At 40.6% G+C, this 22765-nt stretch overlaps 1 protein-coding gene across 1 annotated transcript in view; it reads right to left on the reverse strand.

Annotated features, from left to right (window-relative positions):
• Positions 1-2707: 2707 nt before the first annotated feature.
• The window catches only part of Lamp3 (lysosomal-associated membrane protein 3), a 34110-nt gene continuing 14052 nt past the window's right edge, over positions 2708-22765 (reverse strand). Inside the window, exons 4-6 of the mRNA XM_013033043.1 lie at positions 16161-16218; positions 14452-14619; positions 2708-2888 (exon numbers count right to left, since the gene is read on the reverse strand). Of these exons, the coding sequence (XP_012888497.1) occupies positions 2755-2888; positions 14452-14619; positions 16161-16218 (360 nt within the window). The 3' untranslated portion in view covers positions 2708-2754. The remainder of the gene's footprint in view (positions 2889-14451; positions 14620-16160; positions 16219-22765) is intronic.

Below are 22765 nucleotides of genomic sequence, written 5' to 3' on the forward strand. Positions count from 1 at the left end.
GATGGAGGCACAGAATTCCATTATATCTCTATCTATCTATATAAATACATATATATTACATTTTCTTGATCCATTCATCTACTGAGGGTCATCTGGGTTGGTTCCCTATCTTTGCTATGGTAAATAATGATGCAATAAGCATAGTTGTGCTGGTAGCTTTAGTATAGCCTTGTTTGTGATTGTTTGGGTAAATGCCCCAAAGCAGGATTGCTGACTCATAGGGGAGCTCTGTGTAGTGCCTCCAGTGATTTAAGGATCTCCCATAAAGCTACACTTCCAAAAGGCCTATCACAACACCCCATAGCACCACCCCAGGAACAAAGTCTTTCTAACACACCAACCTTTAAGAGACCTTTCACCTCTAAACTATAACAAAAAGTATGTCATTTCTATGACTGGGTTATAAAAAGCACAATCTCCCTCTGTCTCTTGAATCACTATAGATAACTTATCTCTTCTTATTTTGAGAACTCCCACCCCAGCATCCAGTACTATGTCCTTAATTTGTGCTGGTGAGTGAAGAAATGAATGGATGAATTATGAAAGCACTTAAGTCAGACCACAATGTGATCATTTATTCTAAACTAGGAGAGGAGAAATTACATCTGCAACATTAATAGGATTTATTTTCTTGGGAATTCCATTTCTCCCACCAAGGGTCTTTCTAGTACTGATAGGGCAGTAGAGAATAGAATAAATTAATTTTTTTATAAAAAGATGACTGAATTTATTGATTCAAATCAAGACCTCCATCTAAAGGCCTACCATGAAAAATGTAAACATTTATGTTACACAAAGAATTATACAAAAGAAATAACAAGAATATCCAAAGTAACCATTTATTATAAGAGTTTTTCATACAATTCAACATTCCATTAAGGCTAAAGTCAGGACCTTACAATTCTACTGATTTATAAGGGCACATGTCAGATTAGTTGATGTGCTCTCTGGGTTAACATGAATTGTCTCTTTACTAAAGATGCTGGGATTATGTGTCTCCTGCTATCCTGATCTAGTTTCCTTCCTGGAGTGGTGGAATGCAACAGGAATACAAATACAGGTTGCTCTGCAGGATGAAGAGAACTACAAAAGGAAATGTGACTGAAAAGTGTAAAAGTGGCAGCTTACCACAAGAGGGGGATCTACATTCAAGAGAGAAAAGTTGGTCAGTGTGTGGTTGGATGACTTCTCCATTTTTGAAGTTGAGGGTTGGGGGGTGGGGGAAAATACATCTTCATCTTTAGATTCACAGTTAAACACTCCCATAAAAGTAAGAAATGACATTTTACAGAGCTCCAAGCCTCTTCAAGAGAGTGGAGAGTGGGGAAATGTATTAGCATTTCATTAAGTCTTCTTTCATCTACCCTGTCTGCTGTTCTGGATAAAGCTACTCCCTGTAGAGGTGGATTGAGAGACACTAAGGGCAACACTCAGTGTCAGTGTCCTGGTAGGAAAGATGAAAGACATTTGAACCAGAGCTACATGAGTTCCAATTCTGGCTCTGCCTACTGTTAGGTGTACAACATTTGAGTGATTTAATTTCTTTAAGCAAGAGCTGGGAGCTGGTGGTACATTCCTGTAATACTTTGCAGGATACTGAGGTCTAAGGATCCAAGTTTGAAGCCAGCCTAGGCAGAAAAGTCCCTGAGATTCTTATCTCTGATTAACCACCAAGAAACCAGAAGTAGAGTGCCAACTTTGAGTGAAAAAGTCTATCAACAGCACAAGCCTGAGTATTGGCACACACACACAAAATTCCTTTAGCTCTGAGTTTACTCACCTTTAAGCTATAAAGTGATTAAATTTGTGATTAAATGAGATGTATTTAAATTGCTTATCCTAGTGTTTTACATACATGTGTTTAATAATTAAGTGCCATGATTATTTTTGTTTCCTTATTATTTAATTATATTGTCTCTAAGCAGGTAATTCTTAGTCTTTAATAATTCCAGATCAGGAATTGGATTTGTGTGTATGCATACATATATGTACATGTACAGATATATATTCATATATACATATATATGTGTGCATTACATATACATACATGTAATATTGTAAATATCAGGAATTGTTTGTATATATGTATCAAATATATATACACATATAGAACTTATATCTGTATATATAGGTATATTTGTACATATATACATATATGCTGATTTGTTTTTTCTGTTTCACAGTAAAAATTTAGGTAACCTGAGACATATTGTTCTTTTGAATGGTTAAATAAAGACAGAAAAAGCAAAACAAAATGAGTAAGTAGAAAAGGAGGTGTGATACTAGGCATACAAATATGAAATAGACTCAAACAGCAAAAGTATTGAAAGACTGGTTGACAGAAAAAGTAAAGACTTTTTTTCTTAACTGGGAAAGGTCAAGGGTAACATAAAATTCTTAATGTAAACAGAAGTAGCACTAATTACAATTAACTCTTAGGAGGGACCATGCTACTTTACATCTATTATGTCAACTCAATGTACCTCAGATATTGACTTTAAGACACTCTGTAGAAAATACTCTTCCACAACTCACTAAGTCTTTCATAAGATGAGCAAAAAATAGTCAGGAATTGGTGGGCTGCTTGAACTTGCATGGTTTGCAAAGGGTTACTCGGTTTTAGTGGAAGATGGTACATCATTTAGTGGAAGGTGGTTTGTGGTTCGAAGGACCCACACTTAAAAGGAAGTCCCAACATTCTGGAAACCATGAACGAATTTTCTCAACTTTATTGTTTAATTTCTTGGGCACCAGTTAGATTCTCTGGTATCCGGATAATTGGCGCTTCAGGCGGATTATATAGACCCCCAGACCCACAATGCAGAGGGCAACCAGGATGGCCCCAATCACAGGAAGCACAACTGTGTAGTCAGAAGAGCACTCGTTCACTAAGAGAGAAAACAAATATGAAATAGCAGGTGAGGTTTGGCAATGACAAGCCAGAAAATAGGCTAGACTAGGAAAAAATAATGCGTGAGCTTTGGAGTCAAAACAAATCTAATTTTGACTTTTCATGACACCGTTAATTTGCTGTGTGATTGGAGGCAGGTAATCAATCCTTCATAAAGTAAGCAGATAATTTATACAAAATGTCAGACTGCTTAAGTAAAATATTTGTCTTATGTTCTCAAAAGTTAATAATGTTCCAAACATTACTAGTAATTTTCTCAACATTGATAATAGCATATATATAGTTGGTTGTGGGGCCTAAACTCTGGGCCTGGGCGCTGTCCCTCAGCTCTTCAGCTCAAGGCTAGTGCTCTACCACTTGAGCCAAGCACCACTTTCGGCTTTTTCTGCTTATGTGGTGCTGAGGAATAGAACCCAGGGCCTCATGCATGCAAGGCAAGCACTCTACCACTGAGCCACCTTCCCAGCCCTGGCACTAATATTTTTAGCCCAAGTTAGTGAGTGCCCTTCAGAGCTGCTCTCTGAACAGGAGGAAATGTCCCTATATCCCAAATGATCCTTCAGGGAACATGGGTTGTTTGTCCAACTTATGAAATATTGCAAGGCTTGAATGTGGGGCCTGGGCACTGTTCCTGAGTGTTTTTTGCTCAAGGTTAGTGCTCTACCACTTGAGGCACACCACTACTTCTGGCTTTGTGGTTGTTAATTAGAGACAAACTCATGGACTTTTCTGCCCAGAATGGCTTTGAACCACGATCCTCAGATCTCAGCCTCCTGAGTAGCTAGGATTACAGGTACGAACCACTGGTTCAAGACTCAAAGGTTTTTTTTTTGGGGGGGGTCCAGTCGTGGGGCTTGAACTCTGGGCCTGGGCGCTGTCCTTCAGCTCTTCAGCTCAAGGCTAGCGCTCTACCACTTGAGCTACAGCGCCATTTCTGACTTTTTTCTTTTTGCATATGTGGTGCTGAGGAATCGAACCCAGGGCCTCATGCATGCAAGGCAAGCGCTCTACCACTGAGCCACCTTCCCAGACCCATCAAAGGTTTTTATATATTGCTTTTAGCTATTTTTTTAGAAGACTAATTTTTTGTGAGAGCTTAAAAGTAAGAGTTTAGATTGCCAAAACTGGTTTTTCTTTATTTCACTAGAGAACACTTAACTCATTTAAAATGAGATTGGTTGGATCAGAAACTAATCAATCTTTTAAAATAATTGCTTTTTATGCTGGGCACCGGTGGCTCACACCTGTAATCCTAGCTACTCAGGAGGCTGAGATCTGAGGATTGCAGTTCAAAGCCAGCCCAGGCAGGAAAGTCTGTGAGACTCTTATCTCCAATAAACCACTAGAAAACCAGAAGTGGTGCTGTAGCTCAAGTGGTAGAGTGCTTGCCTTGAGCCTGAATTGCTGAGAGACAGCACCTAAGACCAGAGTTCAAGCCCCATAACCAACCAAAAGAAATTGCTTTTTTAAGTGCCTTTAAAAATTATCCAAGTAGATTCACAAAGAGATTTCAACTTGACAGTTTATAAGTATAATGCATCCTGATTGATGACACCCATTTCATCATTCTTTCTACCCCCATCTATTTCAACTTCATCCATCCCTTCAAGTTACCTGATTCCATTTTCATATATGTACATTGAATGCAATGAGTTTGTATATAATACAATGTATTTGCCCACCCTCCTTTCTCCATTTGTCTTCCCCTTCCCTCCCCTTAACCTCCTCCCTCTGACAAAATATGCTTCAGTTTCCTGGTATTCATTTTGTTAAACCATACTTTAGTTGTTTAAACAAACTACACCATCGGAATCCTCCCTTGCACATACAGTACTTTAAGCAATTTGTTTGTGTATATGTACATATGACCCTGTATATGTGTTTATAATTTAGATCTAACTTCTACATATGAGAGAAAACATGGGCCCTTTGTTTCTCTGAGTCTGATACTTCACTTAACAGAACTGTTCTCAGGTTCATAATTTCCCTGCAAATGATATAATATTATTCTTCTTGATGAATAAGTAAAATATGCATATAATATATATTCACCATAGACAAGTTATGGAAATCTGGGCTGTTTCCATAATTTGGCTGTGGTTAATAGTGCAGCACTGACTATGGATGGATATCTTTACTGTATCCTGAATTATAATATTTTGAATAGATGGCTTAGTGATAACCCAGAATCATAGAATAGTTTTGTTTAGTTTTTTGAAGAATCTCCATAGTGGCTGCAGTAGTTTACATTCCCACCAACGATGTAATAGGACTTCTTTTTCCCCATATCCCTTCCAGCATTTGTTAAGAAACTCACCAATTTTGACTGGAAAAAGATGACGGAAATGGGGATAAAAAAAATCTCAGTGAAAAAAAGGTCAAATACACAGAGAAATATATATGTACATATGTTTCACTCATAGATATGAAAGTATATGTATATGAGTCAGTATGGAAACTTTGTCCTAAACCAAGGATTACCACTAACTCACTCTTGTGTACCTAAAGTCCAAATAGCAGGCAGGGCATAGAGAATGACAATTAGAGATAATAGAAAAAAAGGAACATTTATATAAGAAAGAAATTGTACTTGTAGTATAGTATATAATTTGGCAGTGGGCACTATTTTTCCTATTTTTCTCCACAGGCCTATATAAAACTTGCATGATGCTCTATGGTCTATGTCAGATATGTCCCTGAGTTAGACTTTTTGTACCAGTTCATCTCTGTGACTCAATATGAACTTTCAACTCCATCTTCAAATATTTATGTCAAGGGAATAATTCAACTATATCTTCATTCCATTTTTCAGCTCTCTAAACAGGCACCAGCTGGCACTATGTCAGATGATCAGAATAACTTCTATTTCTAGTAACTTCTCTATAATGCTTTAAAAAAATCTGTAGTACATATGATTGCTCCAGTGTACTCTGCTATGAAAATACTGTACTTTCAGCACCATCCATTTTGCTCTTGTAGTTTCTGTACAGTATGTGATGGTGCTCTATTTATTTTCTTAGATGTGAATGCTCCTTTTAGCTTATATTTCATTTAACATCTTAACTATGTAACTTCTAGTTATATCAAATTAATTCTTATTAAGTGATACTTAGCATAAAGAAAGTTTCAAGGACTTCTTTGTTTCTTGGCTTTTCTTAGTACTATTTTGTATCAACTGTGTTGGTTTCCAACTTTCTGCTATAAGCCAACTGTCCCCTTCTAAAATTCACAATTGAAATCTTAATCCCTAAGGACCAGAGAAAATGACTATATAGGAAATCAATGTCTCTAAAGAATGAAGTAAAATTAGCTCATGAGTATTATCCACAACCTAACATGAATAGTCCTCATAAGAAGAGGATATTTAGACATTGATAGGTATATAGAGGGAAGACCATATAAAAACCTGGAACATTACAACCAAGGAGAGAAGCCTCAGAAGAAACAATTGATTCCAGTGTGCTGATCTTGGATTTCTAGCCCTTGGACTGTGAAATTAAGTTTCTGTTATTTAAGGCCTTTTGTCTGTGTACTTTGTTATGGTATTCCTAGCAAACCTCCCCTCTTTAATCAATTTAACTTCATAGCATTCTTTTTTTTTTCTCTTTTGTTGGTCACGGGGCTTGAACTCTGGGTCTGGGTGCTGTCCTTCAGCTTGTCAGCTCAAGGTGAGTGCTCTACCACTTGAGCCACAGAGCCACTTCCAGTTTCCTGGTTGTTTATTGGAGATGAGAGTCTCACGGACTTTCCTGCCTGGATTGTCTTTGAACCATGATCCTCAGATTTCAGCCTCCTGAGTAGTTAGGGTTACATGTGTGAGACACTGGTGCCCAGCTCATAGCATTCTTATAGTTATTTTCCTCCACACTGCTTTCATAGAAGACATGCATTTGTGTGTGTGTGTGTGTGTGTGTGTGTGTGTGTGTGTGTGTGTGTGTGTTTAAATCTTGGCTTTTTTTTTTTTGGTCGGTCATGGGGCTTGAACTCTGGGCCTGGGCGCTGTCCCTTAGCTCTTTAGCTCAAGGTGAGCACTCTACCACTTAAGCCACAGCACTACTTCCAGTTTTCTGGTGGTTAATTGGAGATAAGAGTCTCACAGACTTTCCTGTCTGGGCTGGCTTTGAACTGTGATCCTCAGATCTCAGCCCCCAGAGTAGTTAGGATTACAAGCGCGAGCCACCTGGGCCTAGTTTATCTTGGCTGTTCTTGAGCCTGACAGTCTAGAGATTCAATTTCCTGCCATACCTTTTTGGGAAAATTATGTTGATTTTTTTTTCTCATTCTATCTGAGATCTGTCAAAGATTCTCTGTAAATCAATATTTGTATTCTATTCCTTTTTCGTAGAGACAGCCTCTAGTTTGGGGTTAGGTCCCCAGTTCACTTCCATCAGTCCCTGTGTTCACAATTTCTGGTCTTCTAAGAGCAATGTTCATATCCTCAGTCGGAGATGGAAGATGTGTACTCTGCTAGTTTGTTTACTCCAGACTTAAGATTGGCAGTGAGTCCACAGAGCTTTGCTCTGTCATTGTAGGCTTCTTAGGGTGAATATGTGTGTGATGGTGGGAACCTGGCTTGGCTGCTGTCTACTTACCACTGCAGAAAGTGAGAAGAGCTGTGAAGAAGGAACAACACTGAAGCCTCTGCTCTGTGTAGTTACAAAATGTGAATCCAAATCAATTTTAAGGCTAATTTGTGGTGGTAGTAAATATCAATAGTGCCCTCCAAAGAAATCACTGAAGAGCTGGCTGCTAGTGCCTCACACTTGTAATCCTACTTACCCAGGAGGCTGAGATTTGAGGATTGGGGTTTGAAACCAGCCCAGGCAGGAAAGTCTGTGAGAGTCTTATCTACAATAAACTATTCAAAAAAGGCTGGAAGTGGTGCTGTGGTTCAAGTGGTAGAGCACAGGACACTGAAGGACAGCACCCAGGCCCAGAGTCCAAGTCCCAGTACCAGCACCAAAGGAGAAGAGGAAGGAGGAGGAGGAGGAAAAGAAGAAGAGGAGGACGTAGAAGAAGAGGAGGAGAAAGAAAGAAATCACTGAAGATAGTAGAAAAGAAAATTAAAATGAGATGAACAACCTTATTCTTCTACTGCTCTGGGAGACTTCCACATAACAGAAAAACTACTGTAGTCATTCTGCACATGGCCAGTGGTTTGGTAATTAACACCTCACGCTCTGCACTGTAGAAGTTTTCAAGTGCCCTTAACACTGCACACATGAGAACCCAGAGCAGGTGTGTATCTGAGGGAAGAGGAGGAAAGAGTTCACATCTCTCCAGAGCCAAGCTCTCACTGTGAGATCTGAGTTCCTTTGCAGAGCATGGGGGTCCTCACACCCACATTTCCATCAGTGGCTCCTGTGTTTTCAGGGGGAAATAGGCATTTCCTGATACTCTGATGTCTTCAGGGGCTCTTAGCATTCTCTTGAGCTGCCGAGTGTCCTCCAGATCCCCTCACTTCTAAGGAAATGGAGAGAGCTAAAGTGCTGCCAAAGAACGTCTGTACATTTCTAGATAAGCAGTAGAGTTGTTGACAAATTTCATAAGTTGCCTGTTAAAAATAATGAATGACATCTTTGGAAAATATAGAAAAGAAAACAAAGTTTCCTATGAGTAAAATCAGATAAGAACATCTGAAGAAGCTGGGGTCAGCGGCTCATGTTTGTAATCTTAGCTACTCAGGAGGCTGAATTTGAAACCATCCCCAGCCAGGAATACTGAAACTTTGATCTCCAATTAAACAGCAAAAAGGTGGAGTTGTGGCTCAAGAGGGAGATTGGTAACTTTGAGAAAAAACAAAAAAGTTAAGGGACAGCACCACAGTCCTGAGTTCAAGCCCCAGTATCAGCACAAAAACAAATATGCAAAAAAGAGAAAAAAAATCTGAAAGTGGATTATGCTTCCTTTTCCAGAGAAAATGATATCCCAGTTCTCATATTTAAGCTGGCAGTGTAATAAAAATAAACATGAATAACATCCTAAGCCATATTTTAATAGAATATGTTCTTCCAACTACTCATTACACCCAATCTGGAATTTACTGAATTACAATTTTGTGGTTTGTGAAATGGGAACGAGAGACCCAGTCTGGGCAGGTCTTCCTCTTGTTGCTTACCTACATCCCCTTCTGCAATGGTCCAAATCAACACATTTTTCAAGGACAGAATAGCATTAAAGAAAAGCAAGGAGACAAGTCAAAGAAAAAATGTCAAGAAAACAGACAACAAATGAGGTTGAAGGAATTAAGAACTAGCATTTATTGAGCCTTTGATTTGTTTGCCAAAAAATTAGTATATGCTTTACATTACAAAAGAAATACTAGCAGTATCCTAATAATAATAACATATTACAATAGCATATAATCTTTTAAAAATGATAGCATGTGAAGGCTATGTAGAATTTGAGTAAATTTGAGTAAATCCAAATCATTTCATGATATAGTTTGAAATGAATTGTTTTCTAGAGTAATATTCAAAAGAACACTACATAGTAAGACACACACACACACACACACACACACACACACACACACACACACACACACACATATGAAACCAGGCACGGGTGGTTCATTCATGCCTGTAATCCTAGCTACTCAAGAGGATGAGATCTGATGATCACAGCTCGAAGCCAGTCTGGGCAGAAAAGTTTGTGAGACACTTGCCTCCAATTATCCAGCAAAATCTTGGCAGTGAAAGTGTGGCCCAAGTGGTAGAGCACCAGCCTTGAGTGGAAAAAGAGAGTGCCCAACCCCTGAATTCAAGCCCTAGTCCTAGAACATGTATGTACGCAAAGAAAGATCAATAAAGTCTAAAAAATGGTTTCCTTCTGGTTCTCTCTGTGGGCTTTACTCTCTCCTCACAAGCACCCCATTCACGTCTCTTCCTTTGACCCAAATTCTCACAACAGTCCTGTTTATGCTTATGAAGAAGATGGTATCCAAAGCAGTGGGTCACAGACGCCCCCCCTCACTCAGCCTACATAAGGAAATGGGTCCTCCCCAGTTTAGGGTAGATATGCCGGGTCAGTTAACTAGAGAGGTCAGTCCTTTCACTTCTGGCTGAATATGTAGCTAGAATGCCAAAGGCCTTAACCTCACGCATCCTGAAGATGGCAGTGCTTTACACGCGTTCATATCCCCTCCTGGGACTCTTTCTGGCCACCAGATAGGCTGTTAGCAAAATGACAAGCAGAACTGCGATACTCAGGCCCATGGCCACAGGGATTTCTCTCCTGTTTTTGTCACTGAAGCATTCATTCTCTGTAATTGAAGTCAGAGTAACAGGTGTTACAGGCTGGCCACACATGCTAGGAAATGATACTGCATCTGTCTGCCTCAGTCTAGAAGACAAGGAAACTGGGGTGGGTAGAGGAAGGGGTCTGCTACCCCAGACACAAATGGGTGAAAATGGAGGAGGACAAGGGTCCAAATAGTGGGTCTCAAACGGGTTGGGCTCTTAGAGAGTATTCAATCACAGATCTCTAGGTTACATGCCTGAAAATTTGTGATCCAAAGGGGTCTCTGGTGGGTCTGAGGATTTTGATTCTCTTCTGGCTCTGTTCTTAAACTCCAGAAACAAGGTCTCAGAGCCCAAGTTTTCTATCCAAACTGCTTTTTAAAAAATTTATGAAAATACCATACAGAGGGGTTACAATTACATGGGCAAGGTAATGAGTACATTTTTTTTTTATCAAGCATTGTTGTTGCCTCCTCCTTTGTTTCCCCTTCCCATCCCTTTCCATCCCCCCCTTACCCCCTCCCTCCCGACTCTGGCCAAAGTTGTAAAGTTAATTTTTCGACATAACAACTTGTACATCTCATTGTAGCAATGGGTCCACCTGTATCCCTATTTAAACGATTTGTTTTTTCCCTTCCCCTCCACAAATTATACCAACATCAAATACAGTGAAAGCAGTGGCTATACCATGGGGTAGGGGCTACTGGCAGGGCACCAGTGGTTCACACCTGCCATCTTAGCTACTCAGGAGGCTGAGATCTGAGAATCCTGGTTCAAAGCCAGCCTAAACAGACAAATCTGAGAGACTCTTATCCTCAATTAACCAGCAAAAAAGGAAGTGGGAGTATGGCTCATGTGGTAGAGCACCAGCCTTGAGTGGGAAAGTCAAGCCAGACTGCAAGGCTCTGAGTTCAAATTCCAGTACTGGCACACAATAAAGAAAGAAAGGGGCTACTGGGACAGTCTGATATCCCTTGGATGATAGGGGAAAATAAAAGACATAGTAAATAAGTAAATAAAGGCAAGCCCCATGGAGGAGTTGTGAACGCAATTAGAAGCCATTCCCTTTGACAAAGCTGAGCTTTTACACTTGCTGGATTCCTCTCTAAGTTCTTTGAGCCTATTAAATGTCACCATTGTAGTTATTACAAATGAGGGAAAACATGCAGCCTGTTTTCGTTAGGTCTGGCTTACTTCACTAACTATAATTTTTTCCAAGACTTTCCATTTCCTGATAAATGGGCCAGTGCCATTCTTTCTTATGGAAGCATAGAATTCCATTGTGTACCATATTTTCTTGATCCATTTATCCACTGAAGGGTATCTGGGTTGATTCTATATCTTAGCTATGGTTAATAATGCTGCAAGGAACATAATTGTGTTGGTGGCATTAATGAGGGCCAGTTTGAATCCAATGGATAATAAAAGACAATTAATTACACTGGGAAATGATTAATTAAACAGCATTTTAAGCATTCACACACTGAAAACAAATGAGGATATTCTTAGGAGAGGATCACAATGGCTCAATAGCTATGTGCATATGACAATATACAATGATGCTTATTGAAATGAACTCCAAGAAATGGAAACGATGATTTTTATTGTACTATTTGCAGTTATTTCTTTTTTCTTTCTTTTTTACTCCTTTGGTTTATTCTCTGTTGTTACTGTTTTTTTATTTATGTACCTTTTATCTTGTATATAAGTGTGTCCTATTTGGGGAAGGGGAGGGGAATCACAGAAATGGTAGGATAAAGGGTGAGACAATTCAACAGTGATAGTTACTAGACACTATGTTGTAAATAAGCTTCACAACTTGGGGGGAGGATGAGGAGGAGAAGTGGGATAAAATGAGAGAGGTGGTAACACTGTTCAAAAAGAGTATACTCATTACCTTATTTATGTAACTGTAACCCCTCTGTACATCATCTTTACAATAAAATTTAAATTAAAAATAATTTCACCATTGGCCAGAGCTTCTCTAACACATCACTGTCCACCAACACTTTCACCTTTCTCTGAGATTCCAGAACCTTGCTCAAACATGTTTAATACAATTTATTGCACAGTGGTATGCTCCTTGTTACCATCTACTCTTATTGGTAAAGATATAGTTTATAAGCTGGCTGTCCATGGCTCACACTTGTAATTATAACTACTCAGAAGGCTGAGTATCTAAGGATAGATGTTCTAAAGCTAGCCCAGGCAGGCTAGTATGAGACTCTTTTCTCCATTACCCAGTAAAAAACTGGAAATGGAACTGTGGAGCAAGTGGTAGAGTACCAGCCTTGAGTGAAAAGGTCCAGGTCTTGAGTTTCAGCCTCAGTACCAACACACACAAACAGCACACTTAAGAGTGATAGAGTGATTTGTTTTCTTCCCATCTGATTAGCAAAATCATGGAATATGGAGCTGAGCTGAAGCAGGTAGCATGAAGTAAACAAGAGAAGTCCTTTGACAGAAAGATTGGTAGGGCTTTGTGAGCAAAGGGTGACAGGGCTAAGTGATAACTGAGGTCTCTTGTTTGGGGACTTTCCAATGAAAGGTGTGTGTGTGTGTGTGTGTGTGTGTGTGTGTGTGCGTGCGTGTGTGTGTGTGTGTGTGTGCATGTGTGTACGCTGGCACTATTGAGATGTGAACTCAGGGCCTCTAGCTCTTGCTTGGCTTTTTTGCTCAAGTCTGGCATTCTACCACACTCTACCACTTGAACTGTACCTCCACTTCTGGCTTTTTACTGGTTAATTGGAGATAGTCTCCAGGATTTGTCTGCTCCAAACCACAATTTTCAGATCTCAGCCTACTGAGTAGCTAGGCACACTCCATTAACTCTTAGCTTAGTGCCCAGCTAAATGGTGATTTTTTTTTTGTTTTTAGGAAACAAGATAAAAATAAAGCTTTTCTGCATCTACTTGTGAATACTAATAGTAGCTTATTCCCCACCTGCCTACTTCCTATTTCACAAAAGTTTTTTTTGTTTTTTTTTGGTCGTGGGGCCTGAACTCTGGGCCTGGGCGCTGTCCCTCAGCTCTTCAGCTCAAGGCTAGTGCTCTAACACTTGAGCCACAGCGCCACTTCTGATTGTTTCTGCTTATGTGGTGCTGAGGAATCAAACCCAGGGCCTCATGCATGCAAGACAAACTCTCTACCACTGAGCCACCTTCCCAGCCCCACAAAAGATTTGATGGGAAAATAAGCTAGTATGTGCCTCATTTTAAGATCACATGATTCATCTCAGAGGTTTTCAAACCTTCATCATGAATTTTCAAAGGAATAAATATTTTCCAACATTAGAAGCTTTGAGACCTGCTGATGAAGTTGGTCTTAATACTAAATCTTGATACTGAGCCTGAATGCTGTGGCAAAGGCCCAAATTAAACAAAAGCAGCGTCTATAGACACAGGAACCCCGCCCCCCTCCAGGGATTCAAGGCAAAGCAGCAGCTGACTCCTCTCTGCCAAATGTTTCCACTAGGTCAGGAAAGTTTTCTGCTAGACACATCTTTAATTTTACAATGAAAGCCAGAGTGAAATCTGATTCTCAGTATGGATATTTAACATAAGGCTAAGCTTCTAGCTAAATCAACTTTGGATAGTTGAGAAAACACTTAAAATATTTTTGAGTTTTGAGAGCCTGTTTTAGAAATTGAAGTTCATGGCCCTCCTGAGAAGATGTAGAAGTCCTTATAATGCTGTTTTCCTGGCAGACAAGAAAGGACTTTTCTGGAAAGTCACCCTGCTCTGTGCCTGGCCCTTATCCAAAGACCAAGGTCCCTCATAGGCATCATCAGGCCAGCCCTGCCTTTTGAAGTCAACCCCAAAGCAGCAATCAGATGGAAATGAGTGTTGACTCTTTCGAAATGCTGTCAGATTCAACAATTTATAAATGAGTGGATCCAATAGAATTGATTTCTTTCTTGAGTTATTGTGTCTGGCTCCTTTCCCTCTGCAGGTGGGAAGGATTCTATTCTGAAATCTTAAGTCACTAATCCTTAGGATCTTTAAAGTGTTCTCTGAGTATACACAAATTCCCCACTGCTCATCGGCATGTATAGGCAAGGTCACCAATGGTGGTTTTTGACTGTTGAACAGAGAACTATGGGTTTTGGTTAGATGAAGAGATCAGACACAGGAGACTGTGCCAAGGGGGCCAAAGAGTCTGTCTTTGAGGTGTGGGGGTGCCACACTGTTCTAGAAAGCATCTGCTTCCTGCCCCTTGACACCTTCAAACCAAACACAGCTTGGAGCTACCCCCGAATCTCAAAGCTTCTGTTTGTGACTTTATGAGCCTTTAACTTACCATTTCCAAAGCCATCTCCTTCAAAGTCGAAGGCCTGAAGTTGAAGATTCATTGTCTTCAGTTGCAGCTGGGTTGACAGCTGGAGGCTTTGTTCACTCACACACTTGAAGGAATGCCCCACCGCAGTTTCAAAAATCACAGCACGTTTCGTCCCCTGGTACGTTTCCTCTGAAGAGAAAAAGTAAAATGTGGATGTATAGGAATCCTGATGCTATTCACCAAACTGCTGCTCAGCTGCCCTGAGGGCTTCCTGAAGGAAGTAGCTTGCCGAGCCTCTCTGTTCCTGCTTGGGATTGCTTCTGACCTTATTACCATTTGTGAGTACAGGTTCACATGAATTCTCATACTAAGTGCTTCCTTCCAGGGTGCATGCTCCATCCAACAAGCCAGGTGCTATCACTTTGAATAATTATGTGGTTTTGTTTTTATTTTATTTTTTGGTGCTGGTACTGGGGCTTGAACTCAGGGCCTCATGCTCTCACTTGGCTTTTTTTTCCCCTTTCAACCAGTGCTGACTCTACCACTTGAGCCACACTTCCACTTCAGGCTTTTTGCTAGTTATGTAATTTTTTTTTGGTCGGTCGTGGGCCTTGAACTCTGGGCCTGAGCGCTGTCCCTCAGCTCTTCAGCTCAAGGCTAGCGCTCTACCACTTGAGCTACAGCGCCACTTCCACTTTTTGCTAGTTAATTGGAGATGAGACTCTCATGAATTTGTCTGCATGGGCTGGCCTCAAACCAAGATCCTCAGATCTCAGCTTCCTGACTAGCTTATAGTATAGGCATGAGCCACCAGCACCTGTCCCCACTTTGGATAATTATGAATCGTCAATGCCCAATGCAGGCAGGGCTCAGCAACTACATTTTATAGAGTGAATATATTTTTTCTGAGAGAATGAATTGCACTATCCACCACAAATCTGTTAAAAAGTCATTAAATTTGTTACTATTCTGATCGTGTGCTCTCTGACATAAGCAAGTCTCATCTATGAGAAGGTAGAGAAATGGAAGCACACAGTAATAAATATTCCCCCCCCCCTCCTACCAAAGTTTAATTGCTGGATGCCTCCTCCATTCTGTTTCTTTTTTGTTTATTTGTTTGTTTTTTGGTCGGTCATGGGGCTTGAACTCTGGGCTTGGGCGCTGTCCCTGCGCTCTTCAGCTCAAGGCAAGCGCTCTACTGCTTGAGCCACAGAGCCACTTCCAGTTTTCTAGTGATTTATTGGAGATAAGAGTCTCATGAACTTTTCTGCCCAGGCTGGCTTTGAACCAAGATCCTCAGATCTCAATCTCCTGAGTAGCTAGGACTACAGGCATGAGCCACCGGTGCCTGGCTTCCATTCTGTTTCTTGAATGCACTAGGCACCAGTGGTTCATATCTGTAACCCAAGCTACTCAGGAGACTGATCTAAGGATCTCAGGTCAAAGCCAGTCCAGACAGACAAATCCAAGAGACTTATCTCTAATTAATCACTAAAAAGCAGGAAGTGAAGGCATGGCTCAAGTAATAAAATGGCTGCCTTGAGCAAAACTAGGAATGAATATGATGCTCTGAGTTCAAACCCCTACCAGCACACACACACACACACACACACACACACACACACAGCACAAAGCAGCATCAAAGATTAGCTGATCCAATGAAATGAAAAATGAGCTAGCCAGCTACACATTGCCATTGATGGTCAAAAAGCTGTTCTCTGAGGACTAACCTGGATTTGAGACGGTCAAATAGGCTCCCACTTCACTGATGTAATATGAATTTTCTTCCTATAAAATACCAGCATGATAAAGTTTAGATACTCTCCATTTTAATGTTATGCTTATGGCCTACACATTTTTTTACTGACAATTTCAACTATTAAATGCTTGCTATGGGGAATAATTAGGGTATAGAACAACAGTTGTGCTTGAAATTAAAAAAAAAACACATGTCACACAAAATATTCAAAATAAGTAATACCTTATCCCTGTCTCTAAATTCCTCTATTGCTTACTTGTTGCAATAAATGAAATTCCATCAGTATAATTTGAGTCCCTTCATGAACCATATTTCTTTATTGTATCCCAAAGGTTCTGAATGCTGTGTTTTTATTTTCATTCTGTTACTCCAAGAACCTTTTGATTTATTTTTTCTGTTGTTTCAAAGACTTAATCACGTGTTGGTCAGTCCCTGTATGTTTAAATATTTATTAGTTGTTATTTTGTGTGTGTGTGTGTGTATGTGTGTGTTTTACCAGTCCTGGGGCTTGAACTCAGGGCTAGGGTACTATCTCTAAGCTTCTTTTGTTCAAGTCTAGAACTCTACCACTAGAGTCACAGCTCCATTTCTGGCCTTTTCAGTTTATGTGGTTCTGAGGAATTGAACCCAGGGCTTCGTGCATGCTAGGCAAGCACTACACCACTAAGCCACATTCCTAGCTTACTAGTTTGAATTCCACTATGGTCTGATAGAACATAGGGAAATATTTTAATTTTTTTACATTTGCTAAAACTGACTTTCTGTCCTGGAACAAGATCTATTTTTTTAGAAAGTTCCATGGGTTTCTGAGAAGAATATGTACTGAGTAGCTACTGAGTATTCTATAGATGTCTGTCATGTCCATTTGGTCTATGGTGTCCAAGTTTCCTTGTTAAAATATAAGTTCATCTGGAGGGTAGAGGGGTTGGAGGGCCATACATGAGCCTTTATAAGTAAATAACATCAAGATGTGGTGGTTCTTAACCTGAGGCTACTTGGATAGAATGAATGGAGTTCACAAATCCTCTGGGGAAAAATAATGAATATAAAACCAGATGTGCATTTTTCTGGGTAGGATGTTATTTGCTCTGGAGAGATTAGTAAATCCATGTTTCTAAACTGTTTAAGTTGGGTCACCAGGGGGGATTCTAAGGAGAAACCATTTACCACAGAACAAGACCCATTTTGAAACACAAAGCAGTGCCCTGCATTTTATCTAGAGATTGTCCTCTTGGAAAAACAAACCAAATCAACTACAGAATAGCCCTTTAACCTCTTGAATGATAGGGGACATAAACCCTTCAAAGGAATTAAATTGGGGGAAAGCCGGAAGTGGCACTGTGGCTCAAGTGGTAAAGCGCTAGCCTTTAACTGAAGAGCTGAGGGACAGTGCCCAGGCCCAGAGTACAGGTCCCATGACCCACAACAACAACAAAAAGAGCAAATAGAAGAGAGAATTTCTTTCTTTTTTTTCTTCTTTTGTTTTCTCTTTTGTTCATGCTGGATATTGAATCCAGGGCTATAGTGGTCCTTCTTCTTCCTTCTCCTCTTCTTCTTCCTCCTCTTCCTTCTCTTCCTCCTCCTCCTCCTCTTCCTCCTCCTTCTCTTTTTCTTCCATTGTATTGATCACTTAATTTCAGGAAATCTTTCTACCAGTTTATAGTCCAAAAATATAGTCTTGAAATTGAGTCTCTGTCCCTAGAGCTTAGCCTCTGTTAAAGTTAAGCAAAAAAAAAAATTCTCTCAAATTTTAGTGGTCTCATGCATACTAAATACACCCTCTATACCTGAGCAACACACCCAGCCTATTTCTGTTTTTTAAGTTTGATGATCTACAGCATTCTCACAAGAAAGATGTATAAAAAAAGAGTAACTAAAATTATAATCTGAAATCAAATTAGTTATAGAACTTTAAATCTAGTTACAAATGGAATTTAACAATAATAATCTATACCATGGTAGAGTCCATGTTATATTATTTATGGATGAAATGGTGATTCATTGCACAATGCAACATGCTTTTGTAAGGAGGGGCTTTGCTATAGAAACACTGAACTCTAGATCATCTAATTCATTGATTTCACCTATCACAGACTAGTTAACCTTGTGTGAGGCACTGTAGCAGGCATTTCCATATTTAATCCTCCCAACTATGAGAGGAGACATAGGTTCAGTGACTTACCCAATGTCACAGTGTGAAGAGGTGACAGGGGAAGATGTGAGCTCTCTAGTTGTCTGTCCCTCAGTCCCAGATATATATGTTTTATATACCTTCTATGTTAGGATTGTTTCCAGGTCCTGGAAGGGGACCAAACTAGGCTATCCTTCTTCAAGGCATTCAGTCTTGGCAGTTTTGAAGGGAATTTGAATAATATGCTCAGGCCATGCATATGCTTTGGGGAAAACCAGCTGCGACTCAGTCCCTTTTTGGGTTACTTTCACATACCATTTTTTGAGGGATATTACTTAATTGGGTTTCCATTTAGCATAAAAAAAGACCTGAACCTTAGGGCCCACAGTCAGGGTTACAAGACCCCTGCTCCATCCAAAAATCAAAAGGAAGCCATCAAAGCATTGAAGCAGGGTTTTGTGTTTGGGAATTGCTTAGGCTGTAGTGTGAGACTGATTTAAAGGGCATCAGTACAGAACAAGGCCACTCAGCCTCTCAGAGGCCTCCTGGCATCTTCCCTTCCCTCTAACAGCTCCCTGATCTTCTGCACCTATGAAAAGCTGGCATTTCTATGAGCATGTCACAGTTGACAAAATGTATCTGAATATTTCCTATGAGAGGTTGGCAAAACTATAGATGTGGAACTAGTAGATTAAGAATAAACTCCAGACAGAATTACAGAAGGATATCCTAAAACAAACAGAGCAGGAAAGAAGTGAGGAGATGAGGGTATATTTATCTTGAACTTGAAGGGTCTGAAGAACTGTAAGTATGCCACCCTAATCAAATAAGACAGACAGGGAAAGATTTTCAGGTCTTAAAAAAGATGAAACTAACCTGGACACTAGTGGCTCACATCTATCTATAAGCTTAGCTATTCCAGGAGGCTGAGATCTGAAGATTGAGGTTTGAAGCTAGCCTGCATGGGAAAGTCCACGAGACTCTTATCTCTAATTTACTAGCCAAAAGCCAGGAGTGAAGCTGTGGCTCAGGTAGTAGAGCACCATTCTTGAACAGAGTAAAGCCAAGGTACAGTGCCTACACCCTGAGTTCCAGCACTGGTACCAGCACAATAGCTAGCTAGCTAGCTAGAGCTGATAAAAATGAGACAGGAAACTATCCTTCTCCTCACACCCTCTCCCCCCAACCTCCTGCCGTGACAGACCAAATATTATACTCAGCACCTTTATATTCTCCCAGAAACCTAACAAATTGTTATAGCAAACCTCTTGTTTGAGGTGGAAGGAACTTTGAAATACAGTTTGTGAAGCCATTACAGATGCTAGCCAGGAAAAGGAGCATGTCTGGGGGACAGTTTCTCTCAATTTCCAGTCACAGGCTTAGAGAGAAGTCCACCAGACTTAACACTAAGAATATTTCCATAATAACCTTCTGAGGAAGGAAAGCATTAGCTGTTTCTATGGAGACTGCATTGGCTATGGAGAAGAGGGGCGGGACAATGTGAAGCAGGGAAGCTTTGGGATAGGATGGCCCACAGGTCTGATTGTTGCTTCTGTGCTTGTTGGGACTAAAGCAGGATGTGGCGCATCTCTAAGGAGGTAATGAGAGAACTTTGGCCATGGTTTTAACATACATTCAGGAATGCAAAACAATGGTGTTGGTTTGGCCTGCAACTGCTAACAGGCTAGTCTCCTTCATCTCTCCTCTTCTCCATCTTGCTGCCCTTGTAATCCTGGGAACTATAGCTTTGGGTCTTTTGTTGTTCCCATCTGCCTAACTCATTATTAAGGTCTGTGAGAGAGCAGTGGGTTGTTGTTTTTTTGACATGAAGCATGGGTTGAGCTGAAGACAGCTGAGAAGAGGCAGCTTCAGAAGAGTGTTCTTCCCTCCCTGATTACCTAGAGGCAAGACATAGACTGGTACATTCATCACCTCCTCTCCTGTCCATCAGCAAGGACAGAAAGTAGTCATTGGAGACATTGGAGACCCCTGTCTTCTGGAGACACCACACCAGAGACTCCACTTGCAATCCTATTAATTAATCCTCACCTACCATTAGTTTCCCCACATATTTGTTTTCCTGCACTTTTTACCCCTGTAAGCCAAAGGCTGCTTTCTTTGTCTTGCTACTTTTCCAAAATCTATTGCTCTTTGTTGAAGTTGTCACGGAAGCTGAGTTCTAAGTCATTGCTTCAAACCACCTTTCATGGAGGTTTCTCCCAAGTAATGAGTGCTGTACACATTTGCTTGTCTTCTCTTATGAATCTGTGTTTTGTTATAGGAATCTGCTCCATAACTTGGGGACAGACTTGTGAGGGTTGGGAAGAATTGTATTTCTTTCACAGTAGGTTGAAACTTGGTTGAAGCCAAGTGCTGGTGATACATGTCTGTAAGCTACTCTGGAGGTTGAGATCTGAGGAACACTGTTCAAAGTCCACCTGGGCAGGAAAGTCTGTGAGACGCTTATCTCCAATTAGCTAGCAAAAAATCTGGAAGTAAATCTATGGCTTTACTATGCTAACTTTGAGCAACAAAGCTATGAGACAGTATGCAGGCCTTGCGTTCAAGCCTTATACTAGCACAAACAAACAAACAACAAAAGAAAAGTAAAATGAAGTAAAGATCTCATTTCTCTTTTAGAAAAATCTAGGTGTTTTTTTTTCTTGCCTGGCTATTTTTACACAATACATCTGTTAAGGCAGAAGCCACAGAATCAAGGTCCTATAGGCTAAATCTGGCCCTCAGCTGAGTTTTATTTGGCTAGCATGATGTTCAAATTTTAAAACATGTTACTAACATTTAAAATAATGTACTTTTCTGAAGACATTGGATTTCTGACTTCGCTTGAATAATCACACAATCTGGAAACACTAGCTTCGCATTGTGATAACTATATATGTAAGTTATTTAACAGCTGATACTGTAGGCAGCCACTCAGAATGGACAACTGACCTTCAAGAATATATAAATGTCTCCATAAAAGATTGTGACAAACCCCAGAGTTAGTCATCAACCCTGTTACTGGTACCATAGCTGGAGCTAAGGACAGACTGTGTCCTCTGTGTGTGTGTGTGTGTGTGTGTGTGTGTGTGTGTGTGTGTGTGTGTGTGTGTGCCGCGCATGCGCACGTCCCAGAACTAGGGCTTGAACTCAGGACCTAGGCACTGTCCCTTAGCTTTTTCATTCAAGGCTGGTGCTCTACCATTAAACTACAATTCTATTCAAAAAACACTGTTTTCACTAGCCTGCTTCATTCGTTGCATTACAGGCTTAGCTTACGCAGCCCTTTAATTTATGGCCTGTTTAACTTAAGCCAGTTCTCTGAAATGCAGAAAGTCCCCAAGAGGATGATGGCTGGCAGGGATTTTGACTTTCTCAAAGGCTTTTGCTTTCCTCCAGTTCTGGAACCTGAGTCAGCTGCCTGGACAATTTGTGTTGGAGAGTGGAGTGACTAAGTGGGCTGCTTGAGCAACACCAGAGATGAAGGAGTTCAGGAAGGTGTATGGGGAAAGGAGGAGGGAGGGTCAGCTGGGGTTCTAGATCCTTCTGGACCCTCCTTTCCAACCCATGTGTATGAAAGGAGCAAAAATCAGGGACACACATTTTTGTTTTACAAAATCCAACATGTGATGGAGTTTGGTGACAGTCCAGCTTGAAGGTTTCAGATGGGCAGGGAGGAAACTTGGGGAGGCAGAGAAGAGACTTTGGAAGGCAGCCAAAGAAACTCCAGTTTGCAGCTCCACCCAAGGCCTAGGCAGCTGCCATAGTGTGCTGCAGACAGACGCAGAGATTTCTGCTGCATCCCCGACGCCATTGTTCACTCAGGGCTTGGGAGAGGCTCTAGGTGGAAGTAGAATCTGAGGAATAATAAATCTATATCCTCTGACATAGTGTTTTCTTTATAACTTATTTTTTGTTGGTTCCCGGGCTTGAACTCGGGGCCTGGACAATGTCCCTTTTTTGCTCAAGGCAAGTGCTCTACCATTTGAACCACAGCTCTGCTTCTAGCTTTTTGGTAGTTAATTGTAGATAAAATTTGCATGAACTTTCCAGCCCTGTCTTTGGTTGTGATCCTCAGATCTCAGACTTCTGAGTAGCTGGGATTACAGGCATGAACTACTGGTGCTGGGCCAAAAGTGGGTTTTTAAAGAAAATGTGGACCCTTCTATGATTTTGTCCAGAGATAGAGCACTTTCTTTGCTCTGAATGGCTTCTAAGAGAGGGATTATGCCTTTCCGAGGGGTACTAAAGAGACTCCTGTGACTTTTCAAGTGTATCCACTTTTTAAAGAAAAGTGTGCATCACCACTACCCTTTACTGAAGAAACTAAACTGTCAAACAAAATGTACAGAAAGCCATTGCTTTGGATTGAGCTCCTGAATTGGACCCAACAGATAAATTAAAAGTAGGTCACTCTCACTGAAGTTCCAGGCTAACAAGCCAAA

Source organism: Dipodomys ordii, unplaced genomic scaffold (assembly GCF_000151885.1).
Source record: "Dipodomys ordii isolate 6190 unplaced genomic scaffold, Dord_2.0 Scaffold162, whole genome shotgun sequence".
Taxonomy (NCBI): domain Eukaryota; kingdom Metazoa; phylum Chordata; class Mammalia; order Rodentia; family Heteromyidae; genus Dipodomys; species Dipodomys ordii.